A 22,460-nucleotide genomic window follows, 5' to 3' on the forward strand; every position below is an offset into this window, starting at 1 on the left:
CATTAGCTGCAATAAGTATGAAGGAAAGAGGAGCTTCTCTGTACCACTATGTTATGTTGGGAGGAACTACGTTGTCGTTTAGTTGCCACCTTAAATGGCCTAATCTGTCGGCAGCATCATAAAAGTTCCTATGCGTTTTGAAATCTTACAAACATTATATATCATTTCAGAAGCTTGATGGGTAATGCATTTTAGCGTCAATCATTAGACGACATTAGCTGCAACAAGTTCGAAGGAAAGATAAAAGCTTCTCTGTACCACTACGTTATGTTGGGAGGAACTACGTTGTCGTTTAGTTGCCACCTTAAATGGCCTAATCTGTCGGCAGCATCGCAAAAGTTCCTGTGCGGTTGAGATTTTATTTTAGGTAAAAATGCAATGCTGAGATTGCCGTGCATAAGATCGTGAACAAATGAACTTCATTGCTCGCTGCAAACCCAGTTGAACTCACCTCAGAAATCCCATTTAAACGCTCGGTTTAGAGCATTTCCCGGGGGAGGGGCTACTCAGGCAAGAGGCTCCTAGACCCCCAATCCCGTTTCTAGCGGCCAAGGCTTGCTAGGGCTAGTGCTGGGCTCCACCACCCTAGGCAAGCCCAAAGACAAGACTTGCTTTGGCTGTTGTCTGGGCAAGCTGACATCATGCTAACATCATTGTGACGTTAGTAGTCAATTTAAATACCAAAAAAATGAAAAAAGAGGAGAAAAAAAAACCAGAAATTTGATAATTTTTTTTCTATAAATATCTAACCATATTCTTCACTTCCCACACTAAAACTCCATACAAATTCCTCTCCTCATATTTCACGTGAATAGTGATTGCTCTTGGATTGCCATGGCAATGGGTGAGAATGCATCAAAAAAATTGCTAAGGCAGTCACTATTCACATAAACAGTAACTGCCCTTGCATCCCTTTGCCTTTTGCAATGGAGAATGGATAGCAGTGCTCTTAAAGGGCAACACTGAATCACGAGTACTATACTGTAGAACGACAACCTTCTTTCCAGATATCTTATAGATCCGTAGCTAAAAAATCAAACTACAATTCATGCTTTGAAAAGTTCCACAAACACCGACTTTTGATTCATTGTGTTACATTACAGCACATTTCATGGAAAAACTAGCAAAGCTAGTGGTCACAATTCCATTCCTTTTCCGAATTCTTCAATTGTTTTTGTGGCAAGTGTCAATACATCTACAAATGCACTATATGATGCTCGAAGAAATCTTGCCTCAACAGCCTCAAAGTGCCTGTACATAGGATAAAAACAACCGCAGATTCAGTAGAAAATAAATAGGCAGAAAGAAAAATTTGTTCCTCCCCCTCCCCGATATAGCACTTTCTTGCATCAGAATCATTACTATCAAAATCATTCTTCGATTAAAGTTTGAACAATTAAGGTTCACGAAGAAAGAAATTTGCTTACACTGAAAGCTTTCCATTAGAAACTGACATCTGCCTCTTCACCTTATCTGGTTGCAACTGCAATTATAAATGGAATCAGATAAGATGCTAACTGAATCACTATTGAAGTAAGCAAGACATAGATTAAGCACATGAAAAATCACCTCCTTATCAACAGCTAATGCTGCATAGACAATAGAAGCGCTTTCCTCAGACTCATAATCTACCTCCAAGTCACTGCAGACAAAATTTCAATCTAAGATAACAATGTTCCTCTGTGGGTTAAAGAATTCTCAAAGCCAGATTGTAAATGATGAAAGTTGGATAAATGATCTCCACTTCCCATAGAAGCACAACCATTGGAAAACTTTACCAGGTCACTCAATTGTTCATACTCCTGTAGTCCTTGATGCATATTTGGTACAAAAAGAGAGACTACTGGTTTGAAATTTTCAAATGACAGTTTTCTCATTTAAAGTTTATTCTCAAAAATATCTAGAGCAATCTCAGAAACCTCACCCAATTTTCTTAAAGAGGGTTAACCTCGGCATATCTTGATCTACCTACCTAATCAGGAGCTCTAGAACTCCTCCCTAACAATGCTGAAAACCACATATTAGCACCTATGGATCCCCAAGTTAGCTCCAATCATAAATTAGAAAAATCTAAAACTGAGGCGAAATGTTGAAAATATAGGACCAATTCAACTTCTCCAAGAAATTTAGTATGTCAACTGTAAGGAACAACATGAGTTCGGATATGACATGGAAGAAAAAGCTACAGCCTACAAATATTATATTAAAATTACAAAAATGGGGAACACGTAACAGAGAAGCTCAATGGGATGAGATGAAAAGACCATAAAAGCAGAAGAAAAATTATGGAAAAACTTGGAAGTTAACTGAGAGACTACACAAATTCATCGAAACAGATACTCAAGAAGGCAACTTTGTGAGAAAAAAACAAATTCAGCTTGAACTACATCACCATAACTAATGTTTTTAACAGATACGTGATAGGAACAAACTGACCCATACTGGAAAATCATTAAATCATTAAAAAAAATATTTACTTTTTGGTTCCTATGGGATTGAAAGAGGAAGATAATCAAAACCCAGAAAAACCCAGTTGAACTGTTGACTTAAATTACAAAAAGCAAAGAGACGCCAAAAGACAGAACCAGAACAAAATTACATATTGAAATATAAGAGAGGAAAGGGAGAGAGTAAAACCAGCTAAATTCCCACTGGGTTTGGCCATCTGCCTTGTCAGAAGCTACAGCAGCCATAGTCCTGTAGAGCTGAGAAGTTAGAAAAGATGAGCAAAATGTCGGGGGTTTATCGGGTTCAAGATGAACAAAACGCTGCGTTTGGAGGTTTGGAAGTAAAATAAAGACTGTGCTGGTAATTCTGTCACGTGCTTGATCCCTAATTTTAACGAATTGGGTTTGGTATTAGAATGACACAACTACCCTTAGTAGTTGGGGAAAACTACAGAAATTGGATTGTTGAGGTTTACTCGCAACTTCGCAAGGCATATTGGTATATTCGAGTGGTATATCTGCCATGCTCTATAACTCTCAGTGCTTATCAGAGTTGAGAAGATGGTATCTTTTCCAGTACAACAAAGCGTCTCCCTCGCCATCCAAACCTTTCTTTCTTTCTTTTATTTTGGTTACCTTCTCAACAAAGCAAAGAGCACATACAACGCTCTGATATATCTCTCAGACACATGCAAGTGCCAGGCACGTATTCTCTCTCTATCTCTTATATATAAACTTGCTTCTTTTTTTCTTATAGTTTATATGTTTGAGAATTGGCCATGAAATTCTGTCGTGCGGCCTATACATACAAATTTGCACACTCTGCTTTCCTTAAAATTTACTGTTTCTTTATGAACATAAGTACATACGACATGTCTTAAAATGATATTCACTTTGATGCTCTGCTTTCTTTTGAACAAAGGCATGTCTGATAAACATAAGAATTTACTAGGCATGCATGATATCTGTTCCTTGTCTCAATGCATATGTTTGTTTGAGGTAAACTAGTGATGCTGCTAATTGGCTGTATAAAGTTTGATATCTTAATCCATATCATCAGTCCTGATCTCTTGGACCACAGGAGTCCAAGAGATTGTGACACTCACCGTTGGATATTAATCAAATGGTTCAAAAAAGTTGCTTAAAAGGAGTTCAAGATTGAGTGAACCGTTGAATTTACATCCAACGGTGAGTGACCACAAATCTCTTGGACTCCTGTGGTCCAAGAGATCGGGACTGTCCATATCATATGCAAAGATCTTGAGTTTCGACTCGAGGTTCGACACCCAAAATTTTGCTCAATTCAAAGTCTTCAGAGGTGGGATGAATGTAGTTGAAATTTAAAAAATTGAAAATATATATAGATGTAAAATATGAACCTTTTTGCAGGGAAAGTTGATATATGATATCAGAAAGATGGATACAAATAGAAAACCCCTTATTATTTTTCCCTCTCATTCTGGAGGCTTAATCTGTAAAAGGTGTCATTTGTAAGGACTCGTTGTGGTAAAGTACAAATAATAAATGGATGAATTAGCATCGTATGTTGCAAGTGAACGAGGATTGGGATCCGCCTAAATATCGGCCCTTGTGATCTCTCTCCATTCCTGCTTCCATCTGCAACATGTCTGTATTGCCTATAAAGGGCCTCATTTTGTAAATAATTCTGGCTTATACTCGTGTTGGGAACTCTTCACAGCATTTACTTGAGAGCGCCAACCGCTTAAATACATTCGGCAGTGCCAAATTGCCAACAGAATGAAAAGTTGATAAACCCCTGTTGAAAGAAACAACTATGTCAATTGTTGAGCTTCACTTGGTCTATTAAATGGGCTCTTGAAGGAAAAATACAGTATAATTTACCAGTAAAACATGTGGGTCTAGTGGCTATCTTGTCTCAGCCTATGTGATGGAATGTCCAATTCTAGCTGGTTTTATACTTCTGAAGGTTCTCCTTGCCTTCTCAAATGCCAATGCAAAGAGGCCAAAGAGGTATAAGAGGCAAAGATGTAGCTTTTCGAACATATTGCACATGAAAGATACACAGTTCCCTTCATCAGTTCTTTTTCCGATTAGTGACATTCTTGTAGCCATCCACCCTGTAAACGATAGCATATATTAGCACAAATTCACAAAATACAGCAGGCATGCTGTCCATTAGTTCATGCTATCATACAGAATAGCGAGAGAACAGTTCCTTTTAAGTTAAATTGCTTACCCAAACTTTTTTCAGGCAAATTTGTCCAATCATGTGGCTCTGTCTTTGCTTCTGATGCCTTGATCAACTCAATAAGAGCTTTGTTGACCTGATATGTGAAATAAATTAAAGTTGCCAATCATTTCCACTGTCAAGCATAAATGAATCATATCACTGATTACAATATAATCTTGTAAATAATGACCTACTTTGTTATTCAAATCTACCAGAAGAAAAACATACCTCTTCCGTCCTCTCATGACTCACTAGATGCCCTCCAGGAAGATCTACCATTCTAGCAACAGGGTGCAGCTTCTCTGCCAGTCGCCTTGCATAATATATTTGAGCAATGACATCATGCCTGTAAATTTAATGAATGTCAAGTTGGTTTTTCGAAGAACTGTGATGCAATGAAATGGAAAATCAAAATTTACAAGTTCCATCTAAAAACTTCATTACAGAGATGAAAGTTTTTATTGAGAGCCGGAAATGTACATATGAACCATCGCCTTTTTGTATGCATACAAATTCCAGCCCAACTGATAGTCCTATCTTGAAGAAGAAAAAAGAAATGACATTTGAAATGCACTGCATAGTATGTATGACTGCACCTTCCATGAATGACTGAAACAAGAAATCCTGCAGAGCGGATCAATTCTATTTCCATTTGTTTCATCTTATGCGTCCAGCATGCATTGACTTGACCCTCGAAACCATGGTTAGACTGCATCCCAGTTGCTGATATGCCTTTTACATATTCCTGGAACCAGGTTCTAGATCAGGTCATGGATCTTATGCTACAATTATATTAAACCCCGAACCCATTGCCGGCAATAATTAAATATCAAAATAATTCAATAAGAACTTAGTTCCTTTAAATCTGAAAACCCCAAACTACAGATCCCAAATTAATCCCCCTATTTTACAAAAAAGTTCCTTATAATGATAGCAAACAGATTCCCTAGATGAGTTACTAGAATACTCCTTGTAACATATTTGCGATTCTCATTCACAGATATGATACCGCTGTTTTTTTCTTTGAATTTTATTGCAAATTTTAAGGGCTTACTTGATATAAAATTGCCCTTCTCGTGTTGGATCCAACATATTCCTCAAGATATCCCTGCACATTAATAGAGTAATGTGTTAGAGAGCCGCTTTTTCTTTCACTGATTATTGATGCAGAGTTAACAGACAGCAAAATGATAGAATGCAAAGCAGTTTGGACCTTGGAGTAGTGGGTGTCCAAGTCAACAGCTGCCCTTTGCTCAGGAGTCTTTGCCTTTAAGAAACGGACAGCAATTGATAATGTGTGTCGGTCAAGCTGCAAAATATTGAACATATCAATGAGAAAAATGTCAACTTCAACTGCAAACTGAAATACTGTTTCAACTTCATGGGTAGTGAGCATAATTAACTCTCTTTTCAAGGAGAATGCTTGGTAAAAGAAAATTTTAATGCAGCAATGACAAGATATGTACAAACCCTTGGTAAACATTCAAAACCTCCTCCAGTCACATTAAGCAAAGCCAATGACAAAATTCTATCAGGCACCATTGCTGCTAATTTGCAGGCTATCATAGCTCCTGTTGTGGTAGTTCAATTCAAGTCAGACTAAAGAACTTGAATTCAAATGAAATGCGAAAACGAAAAAAAAAGTATTGCTACAAAGAAAATTCAGCTCACTGTTTGTCGTCCAGTAAGTGACTCAGTGCCAAAAGCTAGGATTAACTTAATCATAGACTGTTCAAAAACCTTGCAAGGAACCTCAGAATCATAGACTCACCCATGGAATGCCCGAAAACATGGGCTTCTCTCCAGCCTAAATGATCCATCAACGCAATTGCATCCTTTGCCATTGTTTTTGTTCTGCAACAAAACAACCAGATACCATAATTCAACTAAACTCTCTTAAATAAGTAGGCTTGACAGAAGTTTGATTAATGGGAAACTTCAAATACAAAACAAATGTAAATCAGTTTTTTGATCAAATTCCATAAAAAAGAGAACTGAACTAGCCAATAGGTTTCATAAAGCGCATTGATGAGAAAACCAACCCAGTTCCATACTGAGAAAAAGCAATCTTTTTTCTTTTTCAAAATTCAATATGGATTTTATAGAGCTAGAACAAAATTGACTTTTTCAAATTAATGAAATAATGAAACTCACGTATATTCGGATTTTTTGGTGGGCACGGAGCTCCGACCCATACCACGGTTATCGAAGGCACAGACCTCGATGCCACCGCCACTAAAACCAGCCTCATTGTCACAGCCATCGGCGGCCCTCCTTTCATCATCATCATTGGGCGTAACGGACCCTGTCAGCCCCTGGATTTGTGGGCCCCATGAATCGTGAGTCCCCGCCAAACCTGACAATCCATTGCAAATTTATCAACAACCCAGAAAACTCCGACCAAAACTCAGTTCGTAAAATATCAAAAGTAAATATTGTATAAGAAAATATTGAATCTTGATAGGCGACCTATGATGAGGAGGACCTTGGTCGGTCCCTGACCGTAGGTTCTATAGAAAATTTTGATTCCATTGTTGAGGTTGGCGTGGCCAGTGGCATTCTGCCGCGACCCGACCTCGCCATACGGCATCGTCTTGATGATGAACGAACAAGTGAAAAAGGTTTTAGAGAAAGGCTGGGAGGTCAGGCACTCTGCGTTTTGTTCAGATGCCGGAAACGAACATGAGAATTTGGCTATCCTTTGGGTCTGGGCGTATCCTCTAATATGGTCTAGAAGGTCGGCGGGAATACGTGGCAAAAAATGAGCGGTTGTTGCCATGTAGCGTAATAGTCCGCTAAGCCGGATGGGGTCAAAGTCAACAAACTCAGCCAATAAAAGTTGGGGAAGACACTAGGAAGCATGTGTATGCTTTTGTTTATTTATACTTATTTTTTTATTTGGGGTGCGCGGTGGCATTGTTCACATTTTCACATCTACTTGTTAACTAATCTCATATTAAATTGTTACTTTAAGAACAATTCCTGGGTTCATTGTCACTTTCTTTAGACGAATTTCGTTTTGATGGGTCCTTTTTACCCGTATATCTTGCTAATCAATCATGTAATTAGACCCAAAAGCAAACAGTAATTAGGGGCATTATTAAATAAATGATGCGAGTCAAACTAGAGACGCCTTTGGTTTTCAAAGCACGTATTCCAGAAGTTTGAATTCCCTTTGTCAACTCAATGACCTTTACCAATTGGCAACAGTGAAAACTAAACAGTGTTTAGATTAGATGCTAGTAATCTTAATTCTTGTGTATTTTTAATCTACACTTGCATTTTTCATAAAAGCGCCTTATCAAGTGTTGTTGGACTTGTAGGTTTGTTGACAGAAAAACAGAAGTTTGGAACTTCAATCCAATTTTGGAACAAAGCGAAGGAGGAGTGTTTGGTCTGTGGTTTTGTTTTTCTCTTGGGATAATGAGTGGTTGGAAGGAAAATCGTGGCAGATATAAGGTGGTTGATGATGCTGCATAGGATGGTCGGTTTAGAGTGATGGTGACAAAGTCGAGCTTCCTTCGTTGTTCCTATCCAACAATAATATCTCACATGGCAAATGTGGTTCTATGATTTTGTATTATGTATCATGTGTGCGTCTTGGTTCTTGAACAGGATCCGGGCTTTAGAATCTGCACTAAGCAGCTTTCGTACAATTCTGAAAACCTAGTTTCAAACCGTAACGTTCACAAGAGGCGACAATCTACAAGTAGAAGGGAACACATGAAATAAAGATTGGTTACATACGCATGATTACATGGTTACATACATGTGCATAATTAATTACATCTTTTGTACAAAAAAACCAGTTCTGGTATTTACAGGATTAACAAATCTGAACAAGTTGATGCGTACGAAAAAAGTTACTAATCTCGTGTATCAATCCTATGTAACCCAGCCACATTACGAAGAGCAAATACCATTCAAGCAAGCTACCAACTGACAAGCATCAAGATTAAATAGTTGGAAACAACCACCCCATTGTCCATCCAAGGAGCAAACCGGCACCGGCAAGACCCAATCCCAGTGCAAAAGCAACAGCACCCTTGCTAATCTCATACCTTGGTCTGCCAATTCTCTTTCCAGCCCTGCGCTGGGCCTTCTTCATGTGCCTGCCTTTGTATGGGGACCATGGAAAGCAAGCTGGAAAGAGCCCGGAAATTGGTTCTTTTTTACTATTACGCTGGAGGCAGAAGTTTTCAAGTTGCAGCAATTGGAGCCACTGCTTGTAGGCAAAGAGTTGTGATGCCTGTTTCAAAAACAGAGTGATGATGTGCTCCTTCTCTGTATAGGCTTGCTGTGCTGCTTCCTCAGCTTTCCTTGCTCGCGTTTGAGAATGACACAAAGCTTCCAACAGCTCAGCTTTACTTCGATCATCTTCTGCGTTATTTTGGGTGGCAACCTCATCCTTGCTGATTGTACCGTAATCATTGTTTTGGCTGGAAATGAAACAAATTATATAGCTTGTCAGAATTAAACTAAGCATTTAAGAAGAGCGATACAAAGAATATATTGTTCCTTTCATAAAAGAGGGAAAATAATATACAATTTAGATATTGATCCTCAATCCTCGTGACACTTAGATCATAAAGTTCTTTAATTGGTTTGCAATTTATATGAATGCTCTATGAATACCAAATGATAGTGGGCAACTGAAAAAGCTGTTGTAAAGTAAAAGATATACAAATACCTTGATGGACTGTCAGACTCATGTGTTGAGTGACCTGAAGTAAAGCTTCCCCATGTATAAGTGTCCATATTGGAGAAACCCAATTCAGCCATCTGATCAATTGATGAATTAGGGTCGAAAGCAGAAGGGCCCTTCCTACTATGCTTAATCTGGGGCCGTGGAAGATCACAATTCTCAATATGTTCAAGTGACTTCTGAGCAACCAAGGAAGCCAACTCATCTTTACCTGCAGAGCGCCACCATGGTTCAGTTTTCTCAGTTCCCACCCACTGGGATTCCAAACCAGAAGACAGTTTCTTGGGTTCTTCAGAGCTCAAGCAGTTGAAAGAATCCAAGTTCATGAGATGATCATCTGAATACCAAAACTCCCCCGGGTCCCTTTTCTTAGGCAATTGAGGATCATTACCAGTTTCTGCCTTGAGTTCTTGCATTCCCTTACTCTGGTCATTTTTTGAACAAGTGACAGAAACCTTGCATGGCTGCTCCACAAATGAATCAACAGTATTTTTTCTATCATTTTGATTTCTAATTACCCCGTTGCACTGATAATAGTCACTAATAATGGCAGGTTTATTAACAAATCCGGAGTTTAGATCTTCAAGTTCAGCCTCAAGAAGTTTTAGCTGTTCATACGTGAATTCCTTGTGAGGCCCAAAGTTGGGTTCCAGGTTCAACCACCACTTAGTGTTGGGTGCCAGTTCAGAACTTGGGTTATAAGACATGCAACCTGGTGTGAAGTGATCAATCCCTTCTGGAGCATTCTCAGGTGCACTATCAGATTCTGCTTTTGATGAAGATGATGACGGAAAGGAAGAAAATCTTGGAGCGATCCTCACGTCTTCTTGCACAAAACGACAGTTTGCTCTACACTGCCATGCAGTTCGTGCTTCTGCTGCTGCCATGCCTTATCAATCTGCAGCAGATTTACAAATAACAAAATATTAATCAGTTATAGTTTACAGTTAGGCACAACCGGTAAGGCATATAACCTGAATGCATAATTAGGAATTTGAAAGCTTTTAACCAGAAAAAAGAAATTTGCCCGAAGCAGAGAGAGACTCAAGTACTAACGCGCAATTCCATTATGTGGGCAAGAATCCCAAATCTCAACAAAATTAACAGAACTCTGATCCGAGAAAGGCAGGAACATTTAAAATAAGAATGAAGATACAAAATCAGAAGTAAGACAAAAGTAACAATATACAACCTCACAGAGACGATACAGGGAACAAAGAATTGATGTTATTGATGTAAATTTAAGACTCAACCCAGTAAAACTACAAGCTCAACCAGAAAAAAACACCTAAACTCACTTGTATTTAATATTTTAACTGGGTCTAAAATCAAATCCAGATTCTACAAGGTGAAAAACAGGGCTCTGTGCTTCTGCTTCAAGTAATTGATAGAAAATCTCTATAAACGTAAAATATGCGATAGTATGATACGAACACAGAAGCGATAATCAAAATCTATAAATTCCAAGTCAGTTCATACTCCATCTATAATAGTTGAATATCAAAAATCAAGTTCCACGTTCTACAAACTGACAATTGGGCCCAGACAGCGCTTCAAATAACTGAAATACGTCTCAAGATTCCCACAGAACCTTTAAATTTTGAAAAAACTGAAATATTGACACAATTAAAGCAATACCCAACTCAAATCATGCCATGAAATTGAGAAATCAAAGAGAAACAAGAAAATATCTCAACCAGTTTCACCATCTTCTCCCAATAGATGCTATAAAAAAAAACAGCTTTTACGGTTGAAAGATTCAATAGCATATAAACAATCACCTCATAACATACATCAAACACTGACTGACCAACAAACAAATATAAGCATATTCCCATTTCAAATAAAAATCATGATTCAAGCATTAACACCCCAACGTATTGAACAGAATCTGTAAAATCTGAAAAGAAAGAGAAAACTACCTTCAAAGGGAGGCGGGTACTCTGGATTTTGCATATGTTTTTGAGATCCAAAGACGCAGATACAGACACAGAGACCTCCTTCTTTATTGGCTCCTACATCACCGTTGATTGCTATAATAATGCAAGCGGTGATATCCTGTTTGATTTGAAGTGTAAAATATCCAAAAGAAAGACCAATTGGAAGTTAACCTTTTTCTGTTTCTATCCGGCAAAGGCTGAAAATCCGAACTTTGGGTGACACTTTTTTATGTGCTGAATGAAGTAGTACGTTGTGCTAAAGAGGTTGTACAGCAATGTGGAAAGTGTACCAGGCCTTATTTTTGGTGGGAAAATACACCTTCGTTGCCATAATTGGATGTGCAATTGCAATATCGCATCCCACCCATTCGCTTGATAGGGATATATATGTGACACTTGTCAAGTGTCACTTTGAAATGTTTCTTAGCAAATTGGCAATTTACAAATATGGGGCCAACCAACGCCCACCGAGTTTTTTTCCTTCTCTGAAATAAACATAAACAAAAGATCTCACATCATTCTCCAACTGTAACTCGTACGTATTTTAGGACGCAAGTTCAAACTTGAACCCACCATATACGACATGTCATTTTAAAATAAGTAGTGTTGTTGTTTACTTTACGTCGTCTGGCCTGGTGCCTTCCGGTGCTGTCTTCCACTTATTGTCGTAACTCATAATGAAGAACACCGTAATTATTGTCGTTGACTTTAATGAACGATGCACGCCATAATTGCCGCAAAACGACATCGTTTGAAATATAAAAATTTGTATTTAAAAAATAATCAAGCGCAGAACAAAACACAAGTATTGCTGTTAATGTTGAATCCGTTGCTTGAATTTCATTCCAAGTGCAGACAATCTTTTCTGCAAAGGGAAAATTTCGTTTTTCCTCCCTAGTTTGTCTAAGTAGAATACAACTTTTTTCAGGGTTATCATAACCTCCTCACCCTCGGGGCCAAACTCTCTCTCTTGGATGCTCAAAACCCTCGTTAGCTGCTCCAGCAACTCTTCATCATCCTTCTTCAATCTAGTTTGGATTGACACCAAACAGTCGAGAGCCTCCGCTGCGAAATACATCACCATAACACATCAGATGAGGACCAAATGATCCTGTCATTTACTTGACCATAAAGAAAACAACAACATACCAACAGGAAGGGAATCTTTTCCAAATGCTTTTTCACGGATGTGCAAAGCCTCCAGGGCAAGCTGTTCAGCTTCTTCATCCCGCTTTAAATGGTAGAGAGTAACGGCAAGGTGCAGCATTGGGAATGTGATGGATTGATCATCAGGCCCCACTGTCTTTCCCATGATCTCCAAACTTGTCCTCAGCAAGCGCTCAGCCTCCACATAATTCTTCGACCTCGAATGGGACGTTGCAAGATTAATAAGATGTGTTGCTGAGCTCGGGTCCTCTTTACCTTTATATTTCTCAGTGATCATCAAACATTGCTCCAGTAGCTCTCGGCCTTCCTTCCCTCTGCAAGCATCCAAATTAATATGCTAAAAGAGAAAGGAGCAACTGTAGGCCGTAGGCTTTTGTTTTTTAATTTCACATCAGCAGAAACTTACAATGTAAGAAGTAGAAAGATAAGGATACTTCTGAGACGATAATTAAGAACATCTACCAAGTGTACCAATCAGTAAAGAACATCACTAAACAACCCCCACTATTATGAAATTTGGAAATATAGGAAATTAACATCCAAACTTCCAATCACAATATTGAATTGAACTGTACCTTCCAACAGCATGAAGTAACTCTGCCAAATCTATCCTCATCTTCTCCATTATGCTGTCATCTAAAGCCATATAGTTGGAAGTTGTGATGACCTGGAGAGCTTTTCTATATAAAGAGATGGCTTCATTTGCATCTCCTGCAGCAAATTAGAGCATATGAACCCATACGTGAAACTGAGAAGCTATTCACAGTGTGTGTGTGTGTGTGTGTGTGTGTGAGAGAGAGAGAGAGAGAGAGAGAGAGAGAGAGAGAGAGAGAGAGAGAGAGAGAGAGAGAGAGAGAGAGAGAGAGATTGCATGATTACCCACTGCACACTTCACGTGTGCCAGAGAACACATGGCCAATCCAACTCTTCCATCATTCTCTCCGTATAACTTCTTGTAAATGTCAAAAATTCTACAAAAGGACAAGAAAGAATGAACTAAACCTGTTAAGATTCAGTCAGTGCACAAGGAAGCAAAGTAAGCCATTCTACAAAAAGGGGGAAAGCAATTAAACCTTAGAAAAGGACTTTCTGCCTCAACAGGCTTTCCTTCTTTGAGTAAAAGACTGCCAACACCAAATAAAGGTATGACCAAATCCTCACTTTCAGCACCTCTACTTGATTCTAGAAGACTTATTGCACGATGGTAGAATTCTACTGCTTTTGAAGTTCTTCCAATGGAGCTGAGAACTTTTGCCATGCCCAAAATTGGTGTGATAAGAAAGACACTATTTTTCCCTGAAGACAAGATGGCAAAACCATTGAACAAAGATGGAAAACCTCAAATCTCGCAGACAACAATACGTGAAGCTACAATGGATTCATACTGTATTAAACTTGTAGTTCTATCGAATATTACTGTAAAAAAGAGATCCTTCAGTTCATCATGCAAAATCACATATATCATGACTTTATTATAATGTGTTAAGGAGATCGAGTCATTTAGCCATCTAGTGTCATTCACCACAAAAGTCATATAAAACCATCTGGAAACAGCCAACTAGCTTATGAGTAGCGAAAAGGCTCCAACTTGACCACAGAGCTTACCATAAATGCTCTCCATGTTACCAATAGCCCTCCTATATGCAGACATTGATTTCTCAAACTTCCCCAAAGTTGAATACATACTTCCCATATGCACGAGAACGGAATCCAGAAGTGGTTCATCATCCTTTAGACTGTCAACAACTTCATTCAACTGGCCACCCATTAAAATGCACCAACAAAAAGGAGAGGAATAACAGCTTACAGAGGGAAATGGGGGAGAAAAACTATACACGCCCTTCAAAAGAATATACGCCTTGCCTATAGAAGGAAAAAAGAAATTACCATATCCAGTAGGGCATTAACAAATTTTACGTCACCAATAGCCATGTATCCTAGAGCTATGATGTCAATGGTAGCAGCTTCTTCAATGCCTCTAACACCGGCATTCATCCTTTCCTTCACCGCCTCATAATTGGCTTGAAGTAGGTCTATGGCATCATTTTGGTTCCCCATCATAATCATCATTTTGACCTCATCAAATAACTCTTGCAGTTCTCTCTCAAAATCTTTCATCCCATCCAATTTGTCACTTGAATGCTGAAAAGAAGTAACTGACCTGCTAATCATAAAAATTGGGCAGTCAGTAACTTATTATTTTATGGTGAAACTTAGCAAAAAACAATAGAAAGGAAAAGGAAATAGCTGCACGTCTGAAAGTTATTTGAATTTGAAACATGACTTTCTCGGCCTGCCACATCCGTATCTAATGAGCCAACAGAAGCAAAAGTTCTGGAGGCATAGCAGCAGAGGGCAAAGGCTCTAACAGGAACCATGAAAATGCTGGAATTCTTTTTTGGGAGACGGCCAGAGAAGAAAGTGAGGCCTTTGTGAAAATAGCCCGACTGGATGTGATGTAAGCACACTTTGCTTATCCTGAATGGTTCAAGCAAGATCATGAGAGCGCACTAACCCAACAAATTCAACTACATAAAAAATCCCTGTTCAAATATTGGGCAATGATTTTCTTAAAATCCATCCTTGGTGAATCAAAACCAGCAGAATCATAATTCAATACAATTAAAACTGAAATTATATATGTGGTACGTGCAACAACAACATTGAGAATCTGAAGACAGAGAGATAGAGAGATTACCCGCAGTTGTTGAAAAAGGGAGAAGGGAGAAGAAGGGAAGCTGCCATTGGAGTAAGAAAAGGAGTTGCAGAAGAGTGAAAACCGAAAGAAAGCCCAAGCTGCCAAAGCGGTAAAGATAATGAGAATGGCGGTCGGTTATGTGAGTGGGTTAACTCAACGATCCGGGTTTGGGTCGGGTGACTGGGTCGGTTCAAGCTTTAGCTCTACAAATGTTATTTTATTTGTTATTTACAATTATACCCCGAATTATTTGTTTATTATATGTCCGTGTATTTGCCAAGAACAGAAATTAGACCTTTCAAATAAAATCTATTCGCGCTCTCCCTTTTTTCCCACTCTTTTCGCTAAAAATGAAAATCCCCAGATCCCTTCAGATCTCTATCCCTCGGTGAGATCGAGTAACGATGCTTCGTCGGTGTGTGAGATCATTGAATCAAAGCTGATCTGCTCTCACTTTACAACCCTAATTGCTAACAAGGAGGCTCGGTCCCGTCGCGAGATCGTGACCGGAACGGCGGCAAGTATGTGGTGGTTCTGAATCCTGATGGCGGCAGCTGAAGATAATTTAGGGTTTATTCTTCGATTTCATTTGACTTGTGGGTAATTATTTAGGGTGTTTCGTTGATTTGTACTGACGTTTCTTCAACTCGATGAATTCCGACCCTTCCAACCCTAGGTTTGAATTCTTTGATTTCCTTTGACTCGAAGGTAATAATGTAGGGTGTATCTTAAATTAGTTTTGACGTCTCCACAAATCGAAGAATTCGGACTCTTCCAAGCCTTGGTTTGAATTCTTCGATTTTCATTGACGTGAGGGTAATTATTTTTGGTGTATCTTAGATTAATTTTGACATTTCCTCGTGTCCTCTTTACATGGCATTTAGGTATGGCTGCTTCATTTCCGCTTCTGAAGCTGCAAGAGATGGTGGCATTCTTATTGGAGCTATGCATAAATCAGGTCTTGCTTAATTTTCTATTTACTATCACAATTTTAGTGCAGTGAATTTGCTTTGTTGCAGAGACGTCATATTTTTTATTATGCATTTGCTCATGTTCCCTCAAATTTACATTTTTTTAGTTTACCTCTATGGCCCCATAGTACTTTTGCAAAATATGTTTGATTCTTAAAAACTTTTCATGCCACGCATGAACTTCTGATTAATGTTTGTTCCGATATTGAGGAGGAGATTTATTTTTTGTTTGTGGTATAAGGAGTACCGTTATTTTGCTACCTTCTTTTTGTGATGTACTCATGGCCATATTTTAAATCTCAGCGGTAGTATTTTACTGCCCTGTTCTAGTGTCAATCGTGTGATGGATTGCTGTGGTAGGATATAGCATAGGTTTAACCCCGCATCTTTTTCAAGCTCAGCTCCATAACCTGTTTGTTCCTTCATATTTGTTAATGAGTGCCAATGTCATGGGATTGCATCAGATATATTTTCAGTAGCATGCACCCCTTAATCGTTCTTCCGACTGAACAGTTTGATAGCATGTTTTGCTCAGATTTCTATGCATTTTTTTGGGCAGATGGTTAGTTTTCTTTCAGGTTCCTATGATTATGTACGCTATCTGGCTCCCCCCCCCTCCCCGCTGCTTTCAGGTAATCACTCCTTCACTATGTCAGGAGACCATGGTAACATCATGATCTGCAGCCAATCTCTGGTAGATGGCTACTGGTGCTCCTGACATGGTGGAGAAGCGATTACCTGAAGCAAAGAGGAGGGTATGCAGGTACCGGTCATTATCATAGGAATCCTAGAAAGTTGCATAACAGCCAACTTCAGTTCTGGAGCGGTCAAGTGCAGATATTAATAATGTTAGGTATACATAAATCTTAATATGCTATGATATCTCATCATAATTGCAATTACATCTCATTGTTAAACACCAGTATATTTTTATATTGGCCTTTCAATGTGATTGTACTTTTACTAAATATAAAAATGTGATAATGAGATATCTTCCATTCTTAAACATTTAGGTTGGTCATTTTCTCACCACATGGTCTTCCCTTGAGTTTTCCTCATGTTGTATTTTAAATTAAGAAATTGTTCCTATGAATTTTTTGTTATTTTATATCTCTTTGTAAATGCTGTCTTCAGCCACTCTGTGGAACCTATAATTCTAGTTGGATCTTTTGCGAGTAAATCTGTCACCGCACTAAATCATTTGCTAATGTTCTGCTCTGGTATATAAGTGCAATCCCAGATGTTCCATCGTTTTTTCAACTGTTGTACATTCTCTTTTCTTCTATTTAGATCGTATTTGAATTGCTGATGTATTCTTTTAATTTCTCTAGGTGTTTTTTGATTTTTGATTTTTGTGTAATTTCCTTGGATATCCTGTACTTGTTCTTCTGTTCCATTGGGATCTTTGGCCCCCACCAGAATGTAATTAAGGCCGCGATTCAGCCAGCACAAACTCTCTAGGTTAACAGTTTGGCATAAATAGGTTTTTGGACCCAAACAAACTCCTTGGGCTAGCAGTCCTACACGTGAACATTATGCATGACATGTTACTCTCTTTGGTTATGAAGGCAGCTGGTTCTGCATTAACTGGTCTTGAATCAAAATGCAGATTGAATGTACAAGGAGTTGGGATTCTCAAATATAGTTACACATCGTAGCGGATAACAAGTAAGTTCACATAATTTTATTGGAATCTGCTCATTGCTTTCCTGGTGGAGTGTCCTGTTTTTATTCTTAATTAACAGTGTGATTCCTGTTCTGCATCTGTTAAATACAGTTATTATCATCCTTGATGTTATAGGTTTGACAAAGATTTTAGTTGTCTGTCCAGTCCAGATTCTATGTTTTTGCTTTTTTCTTTTCTATTGGTAAATAGTTGCTGAGCGTTTGTAATTGATAATCCCTCCTATGAAGTAAGAAAGCAAGGGAAGTTTTCAGTGATAAGGAATGTGTTTAAACTATTCCTTAATTAGGTGCTGATAAACAAGGACTGTTCGAAAAAAGTGTCCTCACCAGTCTCTACTATCCGTTTTAAATGTTTTTTTTTACCTATTGGGTACTTCTTTTTTATGTATTCTTAATATATATTAGCAACAGGTTATATATAATTGCAATTCCGCTTAATGTACTCTAATCAGAGAATAATTATCCTACAGGTATGCTTGGACTTTTGCCCTTCACACTATCGAATTACCTGCCTCCATCGAATGTCAGCTCTGAGCGTGTATGCCCAATGCATGATTATTCTTTGATTAATCGGTCCAAATGTGTGTTGAAATTTTGGTAAAAATAAATTCAGCACAAACCCACTATAAGTAGTCAAAAGTCATCATCCCATACAATGGGTACAACACTGCAATTGGACGTATAGTTTGAAATTACTGTACAAACGACATTACTAGCCCCAATGGGGAAAAACCCGGAAAGTCAGCCCAGTAACTTCTAAGCCGGCCCAAAAGTCAGCCCAATAGTGTATAAGCCCATAAATCGGGATTATAACGTCAAACAGCCCCAATAAGGTCTATGCATGCCATGAGTCGGCTCAGTAACGTGAAACAGGCCAATAACATCTATCAATGCCATAAGTCGGCTAAATAATGTGAAACAGGCCTAATAATGTATAAGCCGGCCCATAAGGTGGCATGAGGCCCAATATTGTGTCGGCAGCCCTAAAACTAGGCCCAATAATGTGTAAGGAGAACTGGACCAATAGCGTGTAAGAAGGCCCATAAGTCGGCCCAATAATGTGTATGCAAGCCCAAAAGGTTGGCCCAATAGGTCGGCACAAAAACGTTCGGGCCCATTAATTGGCTCGAATAACGGGAAAATGGGCCCATGTAACGGCCCAATAACGTGTATGCAGGCTCATTAGTTGACCCCAATAACGGCCCAATAATGTGTATGCAGCCCGAAAAGTCGGCTCAATAATGTGTATGCAGCCCAAAAAGTTGGCCCAATAAGTGGATACAGGCCCATAAATTTTTATACAGCCCAAAAGTTGGCCCAATAGCTTGTAGGCAGGCCCATATGCCAGCTTATGAAGCAGGCCCAAAAGGTCGGCCCAATAAGGTGTATGCAGGCCCATATGTTGGCCCAATAAAGTGAAAATGGGCCCAGGAAACGGCCCAATAATAATGTGTGCAGGCCCAAAAATCCGGCCCAATAACGCCTAAGCACCGGCCCAAAAACGTGAAACAGGCCCAAAAGGTCCCAATAACTTCTATGCAGGCCCATAAGTAGGCCCAATAACGTGTATAAAGGCCCATAAGTTGGCCCGAAACGTGTATGTAGGCCCATAATTTGGCCCAAAAACGTGTATACAGACCCATAAGTTGGCCCAATAACGTGTATGCAGGGCCATAAGCTGGCCCAATAACGTGTATGCAGGGCCATAAGCTGGCCCAATAACGTGTATGTAGGCCCATAAAATGGCCCAGATAACGGCCCAAAATTGTTTCTGCTGCCCAAAAAGTCGGCCCAATAACATGTATGCAGGCCCATAAGCCGACCCAATAACTTCCCAAATGTCGGCCCAACAACGTGTGTGCAGGCCCATTATCCGGCCCAATAACTTGTATGTAGGCCCGTAAAATTGACCAGATAACGGCCCAAAATTGTTTCTCAGGCCCAAAAAGTCGGCCCAATAACGTGTATACAGGCCCATAAGTTGGCCCAATAAAGTGAAACAGGCCCCAAAGGTCAACCCAATAACTTGTCTACAGTCGCAAAAGTTGGCCCAAAAATATGCAAATGGGCCCAGGTTGCACCCCAATATGTCCAATCAGGCCCATAATTCGACCCAATAACGTCTAAAATACCCAAAAAAGTCGGCCCAATAACGTTTAGCAGGTCTATAAGTCTGCCTAATAACGTGTATGCAGGCTCTGTCCAGGCAGATTGAAAATCAATGTCTATCACACCCAAAATAATTGCACCCATTGACCCGCCAAATCCAGGCTTTGTCATCAAAATTGTTGAAACCAGAAACTAAGTACTTAAACCGGGGGTTACTCTAGGAATGACTTCAATTCCAAAGTATATCAGGCAATACAACAATTATACCACGAAACCGGAACAGTGAACCTCACGACATTATGAGAGAATCCATTTGAAACGACCAGTGTTTATGCAGTACGGATTTTAACATTAAGAGTCCATTGAATCTTCCCCGCCGGCAAAGGGATGGACTTCGGAAGACGCAAAGGCACCTCATACTCTCCCACAGTTAACAAAGGAGATGGGAGATGCACGTTTTCGGGTAGAATGTGCACACAAAGCTGCCTTGCCACCTAAACCAACATAGAGAATGTATCAGCTAAAAAGGAAAAACAAATCAATGGAAATATTGACTCGAAAAAGATTGGCCATTTTCTGATATTTACAAGGATAAAGCTAGAAACCATGAAGAACATAACCATACCTCAGCCACAAGATCTTCCGTTGTCACAGGGGATTTCAATTCTATAGCGTCTTCTTTCGTTGCACGTGTACGGAACTTTTCAAGATTGATAGACCTCCTCAGTACCTGTAAAAGTTAACAAAGTTCAGCTGCCCCATATATGTAAAGCAAAACATTTTAGTTCTTGTATGCATCAGAGATTCAATCAGCTTTCTGAAAGTTAGCATCACATTTCTCTCCAGGAAGAGAATTAGCTAGATTAAGAAATCAATCTGACCAACACTCAATTAGCCAACACCTTTCAAATCTGATGGAATTTCAGTTCGTACTTCTAACAACGTCCATATATGACATTTGACTCTTAACCCAGCATTCTATTAGTACATCAAAAACTAACCAGGTTTAAGAACATAAATGGGCTTATATCTGTCTTGTACAACAAATAATGCAAAAGACATACGCTTCAATCGGCAATTAAAATCTTAACAGATAGGCTACGAACCAGACGAGCATTGTCCAGAATTTTTGCTGCCTTCTGATATTCCCTCTGCTTAGCTTCCTCAGACACAGTAACTACTTTAACCTCCTCCTCTTCCTCTTCTTCTTGAAGCAGGCAATTCTGAAATATATTTGGGACAAGCATAACAAAATTTAACAAAATAATAGGCAATGGACGAACATTGATAACGTAATCCAGGGAGGGCAAAGTAAAGAACCTTCCGCTGCTGTTTGATGAGATAGGCATACTTATCAATGTTTGGGACAGCAAGCAACTTGGGCATCAAATGGTTGCGAAAATGTCCGGGCGCAACCTTCACTGTCTGGCCAGCTTTGCCAAGCTTTTCTACGCTCTGAATGCGTCAAATAAATCGTTAACCAATCAAAATCAATCAATCAATTCACTAACTAAACGCCAACCCTAATGATTGAGTTCGAGGAGAAATGCGCACCGTTGTTAGAATGACCTCCAACTTTCTGTACCTAACTCCTTGACAAGCATAGAGCAGAGGATTTATCATGCGATCCGAGTCGGAGCTATGGATGTTGGTGTCTTTAATGATTTGACGGATGACATTTCTGCCATTTCTTAAGCCAGCCATCCACAAAGCTTCTTCTAATCTACGCCAAAACATTTAAACAGAAAAGATATCGATGACAAAATCAAACTAGATAACGATATACGGAACGTGGTTTCGGTTTTCCATTCTGGAATTGTTTTCCTTTCCCCGGTTTCTCAGCAACCAAACACAGATGCGTAATTAATTTCATGGTGATGAAAAGGTACAAACCGATCAACTTTTTTGTACTGAAGAAGAAGAAGAAGAAGACGTACCAGCTCTGACAGTCGATTAGCAAGCTATTGCGATAACGACTGTGGCGAGAAGAGAGAGAGAGAGAGAGGGGTTTAGGGTTTTCTGTGACGGGGCTGAAAGTCACAGTGGAAGAGTGAAAATTGAAAAGAAAGCCGAAAGGGAATTCAGAATCAGGGGTTTAAAGCAAAATATCTAAAACACCCCTGAACTGAAACAAATTTGCACGCCCACTATGGTTTCAAAAATTCCTAAAAAATATACCTTGCTATATTAAATGAAATTTGATATTAAATATCTATAGCATACTTTAATATAGAAATTCATTTGTTTGAATAAAATAAATAAATAAATATAATTTCTAATTTCTAATGCTAGTACAAAAATGAAGAGTTAAAATGTCAAACTGTGCTTAGGGAAAAATGTTTTGTTTACCATATTGTATGCATAAAACAGATATGGACTTGGGTTAGGAGTTGGTATTTGTATCTTAAGAATTTTGGTCAAATACCAACAGTTTCGTTTTTTCGTTTTTATACAAGCGATATTGAATGCATTTGGTTAGCGGTCGCAATCACATAATTACGTTCAGAATAGACTAATTCACAAGG

The 22,460-nt window shown here is 39.0% G+C and overlaps 5 protein-coding genes and 1 long non-coding RNA gene across 11 annotated transcripts; 1 reads left to right on the forward strand and 5 right to left on the reverse strand.

Moving 5' to 3' along the window:
* LOC18784878 lies at positions 950-2,783 on the reverse strand. Its single transcript, XM_007218585.2, has 4 exons — positions 2,638-2,783; positions 1,570-1,642; positions 1,428-1,483; positions 950-1,251 (listed from the first exon to the last, which is right to left on the reverse strand). Exons 1-4 carry the CDS (start codon positions 2,691-2,693, stop codon positions 1,137-1,139), a joined length of 300 nt encoding a protein of 99 aa, XP_007218647.1. The 5' UTR covers positions 2,694-2,783; the 3' UTR covers positions 950-1,136.
* Positions 3,778-7,359, reverse strand: LOC18785216 (putative aminoacrylate hydrolase RutD). The gene is made up of 11 exons (XM_007218034.2): positions 7,129-7,359; positions 6,814-7,015; positions 6,431-6,513; positions 6,130-6,230; positions 5,873-5,968; positions 5,714-5,767; positions 5,256-5,404; positions 4,888-5,005; positions 4,666-4,753; positions 4,311-4,546; positions 3,778-4,224 (listed from the first exon to the last, which is right to left on the reverse strand). The coding sequence occupies exons 1-10, from the start codon at positions 7,247-7,249 to the stop codon at positions 4,350-4,352; spliced, it is 1,209 nt and encodes a 402-aa protein (XP_007218096.1). The 5' UTR covers positions 7,250-7,359; the 3' UTR covers positions 3,778-4,224; positions 4,311-4,349.
* LOC18784712 lies at positions 8,364-11,658 on the reverse strand. Its single transcript, XM_007217915.2, has 3 exons — positions 11,287-11,658; positions 9,350-10,262; positions 8,364-9,098 (listed from the first exon to the last, which is right to left on the reverse strand). Exons 2-3 carry the CDS (start codon positions 10,249-10,251, stop codon positions 8,615-8,617), a joined length of 1,386 nt encoding a protein of 461 aa, XP_007217977.1. The 5' UTR covers positions 10,252-10,262; positions 11,287-11,658; the 3' UTR covers positions 8,364-8,614.
* On the reverse strand, positions 11,983-15,294 carry LOC18784601 (nephrocystin-3). Of its 3 annotated transcripts, none has more exons than XM_020556123.1 (9): positions 15,170-15,294; positions 14,725-14,949; positions 14,359-14,632; positions 14,077-14,227; positions 13,545-13,767; positions 13,351-13,442; positions 13,047-13,182; positions 12,454-12,785; positions 11,983-12,369 (listed from the first exon to the last, which is right to left on the reverse strand). In XM_020556123.1, exons 1-9 carry the CDS (start codon positions 15,214-15,216, stop codon positions 12,119-12,121), a joined length of 1,731 nt encoding a protein of 576 aa, XP_020411712.1. In that variant the 5' UTR covers positions 15,217-15,294; the 3' UTR covers positions 11,983-12,118. The 3 variants fall into 3 exon arrangements, with proteins under 3 accessions (XP_020411712.1, XP_020411713.1, XP_007217961.1); XM_020556124.1 differs by having other exon boundaries at positions 14,725-15,014; positions 15,170-15,285; XM_007217899.2 differs by lacking the exon at positions 15,170-15,294 and having other exon boundaries at positions 12,052-12,369; positions 14,720-14,801.
* Positions 15,471-18,499, forward strand: LOC109947042. 2 transcript variants are annotated; one of them, XR_002270053.1, is made up of 5 exons: positions 15,471-15,877; positions 16,054-16,127; positions 16,700-16,993; positions 17,750-17,808; positions 18,297-18,499. It is a non-coding gene; the product is annotated as an uncharacterized LOC109947042 (long non-coding RNA). The 2 variants fall into 2 exon arrangements; XR_002270052.1 differs by having other exon boundaries at positions 15,471-16,127.
* On the reverse strand, positions 20,053-22,010 carry LOC18784586 (50S ribosomal protein L9). Of its 3 annotated transcripts, none has more exons than XM_020558630.1 (6): positions 21,873-22,010; positions 21,490-21,653; positions 21,256-21,390; positions 21,042-21,158; positions 20,561-20,665; positions 20,053-20,429 (listed from the first exon to the last, which is right to left on the reverse strand). In XM_020558630.1, the coding sequence occupies exons 2-6, from the start codon at positions 21,637-21,639 to the stop codon at positions 20,265-20,267; spliced, it is 672 nt and encodes a 223-aa protein (XP_020414219.1). In that variant the 5' UTR covers positions 21,640-21,653; positions 21,873-22,010; the 3' UTR covers positions 20,053-20,264. The 3 variants fall into 3 exon arrangements, with proteins under 3 accessions (XP_020414219.1, XP_020414218.1, XP_007219239.2); XM_020558629.1 differs by having other exon boundaries at positions 21,490-21,658; positions 21,873-22,009; XM_007219177.2 differs by lacking the exon at positions 21,873-22,010 and having other exon boundaries at positions 21,490-21,865.

The sequence above is a fragment of the Prunus persica genome, chromosome G2 (assembly GCF_000346465.2).
Source record: "Prunus persica cultivar Lovell chromosome G2, Prunus_persica_NCBIv2, whole genome shotgun sequence".
NCBI lineage: Eukaryota > Viridiplantae > Streptophyta > Magnoliopsida > Rosales > Rosaceae > Prunus > Prunus persica.

Bases quoted from the DNA above. Each gene is read 5' to 3' on its own strand.
- LOC18784878 (XM_007218585.2), bottom strand. From the start codon at position 2,693: ATGGCTGCTGTAGCTTCTGACAAGGCAGATGGCCAAACCCAGTGGGAA. The intron at 1,643-2,637 runs GTTTTACTCTCT...TTTTGTCTGCAG, and splicing joins ACCCAGTGGGAATTTAGCTG to TGACTTGGAGGTAGATTATG. The intron at 1,484-1,569 runs GTGATTTTTCAT...TTATAATTGCAG, and splicing joins CATTAGCTGTTGATAAGGAG to TTGCAACCAGATAAGGTGAA.
- LOC18785216 (XM_007218034.2), bottom strand. From the start codon at position 7,249: ATGCCGTATGGCGAGGTCGGGTCGCGGCAGAATGCCACTGGCCACGCC. The intron at 4,754-4,887 runs GTATGTTTTTCT...TTCACATATCAG, and splicing joins GTCATGAGAGGACGGAAGAG to GTCAACAAAGCTCTTATTGA. The intron at 4,547-4,665 runs GTAAGCAATTTA...TATCGTTTACAG, and splicing joins TTTGCCTGAAAAAAGTTTGG to GGTGGATGGCTACAAGAATG.
- LOC18784712 (XM_007217915.2), bottom strand. From the start codon at position 10,251: ATGGCAGCAGCAGAAGCACGAACTGCATGGCAGTGTAGAGCAAACTGT. The intron at 9,099-9,349 runs GTATTTGTATAT...TTTCATTTCCAG, and splicing joins GAGTCTGACAGTCCATCAAG to CCAAAACAATGATTACGGTA.
- LOC18784601 (XM_020556123.1), bottom strand. From the start codon at position 15,216: ATGGCAGCTTCCCTTCTTCTCCCTTCTCCCTTTTTCAACAACTGCGG. The intron at 14,950-15,169 runs GTAATCTCTCTA...TGAACCATTCAG, and splicing joins CCCTTTTTCAACAACTGCGG to GATAAGCAAAGTGTGCTTAC. The intron at 14,633-14,724 runs GTGCAGCTATTT...TATGATTAGCAG, and splicing joins AATTCAAATAACTTTCAGAC to GTCAGTTACTTCTTTTCAGC.
- LOC18784586 (XM_007219177.2), bottom strand. From the start codon at position 21,672: ATGTTTTGGCGTAGATTAGAAGAAGCTTTGTGGATGGCTGGCTTAAGA. The intron at 21,391-21,489 runs GTGCGCATTTCT...TGACGCATTCAG, and splicing joins TGGAGGTCATTCTAACAACG to AGCGTAGAAAAGCTTGGCAA. The intron at 20,666-21,041 runs GTTCGTAGCCTA...TAACTTTTACAG, and splicing joins TTCTGGACAATGCTCGTCTG to GTACTGAGGAGGTCTATCAA.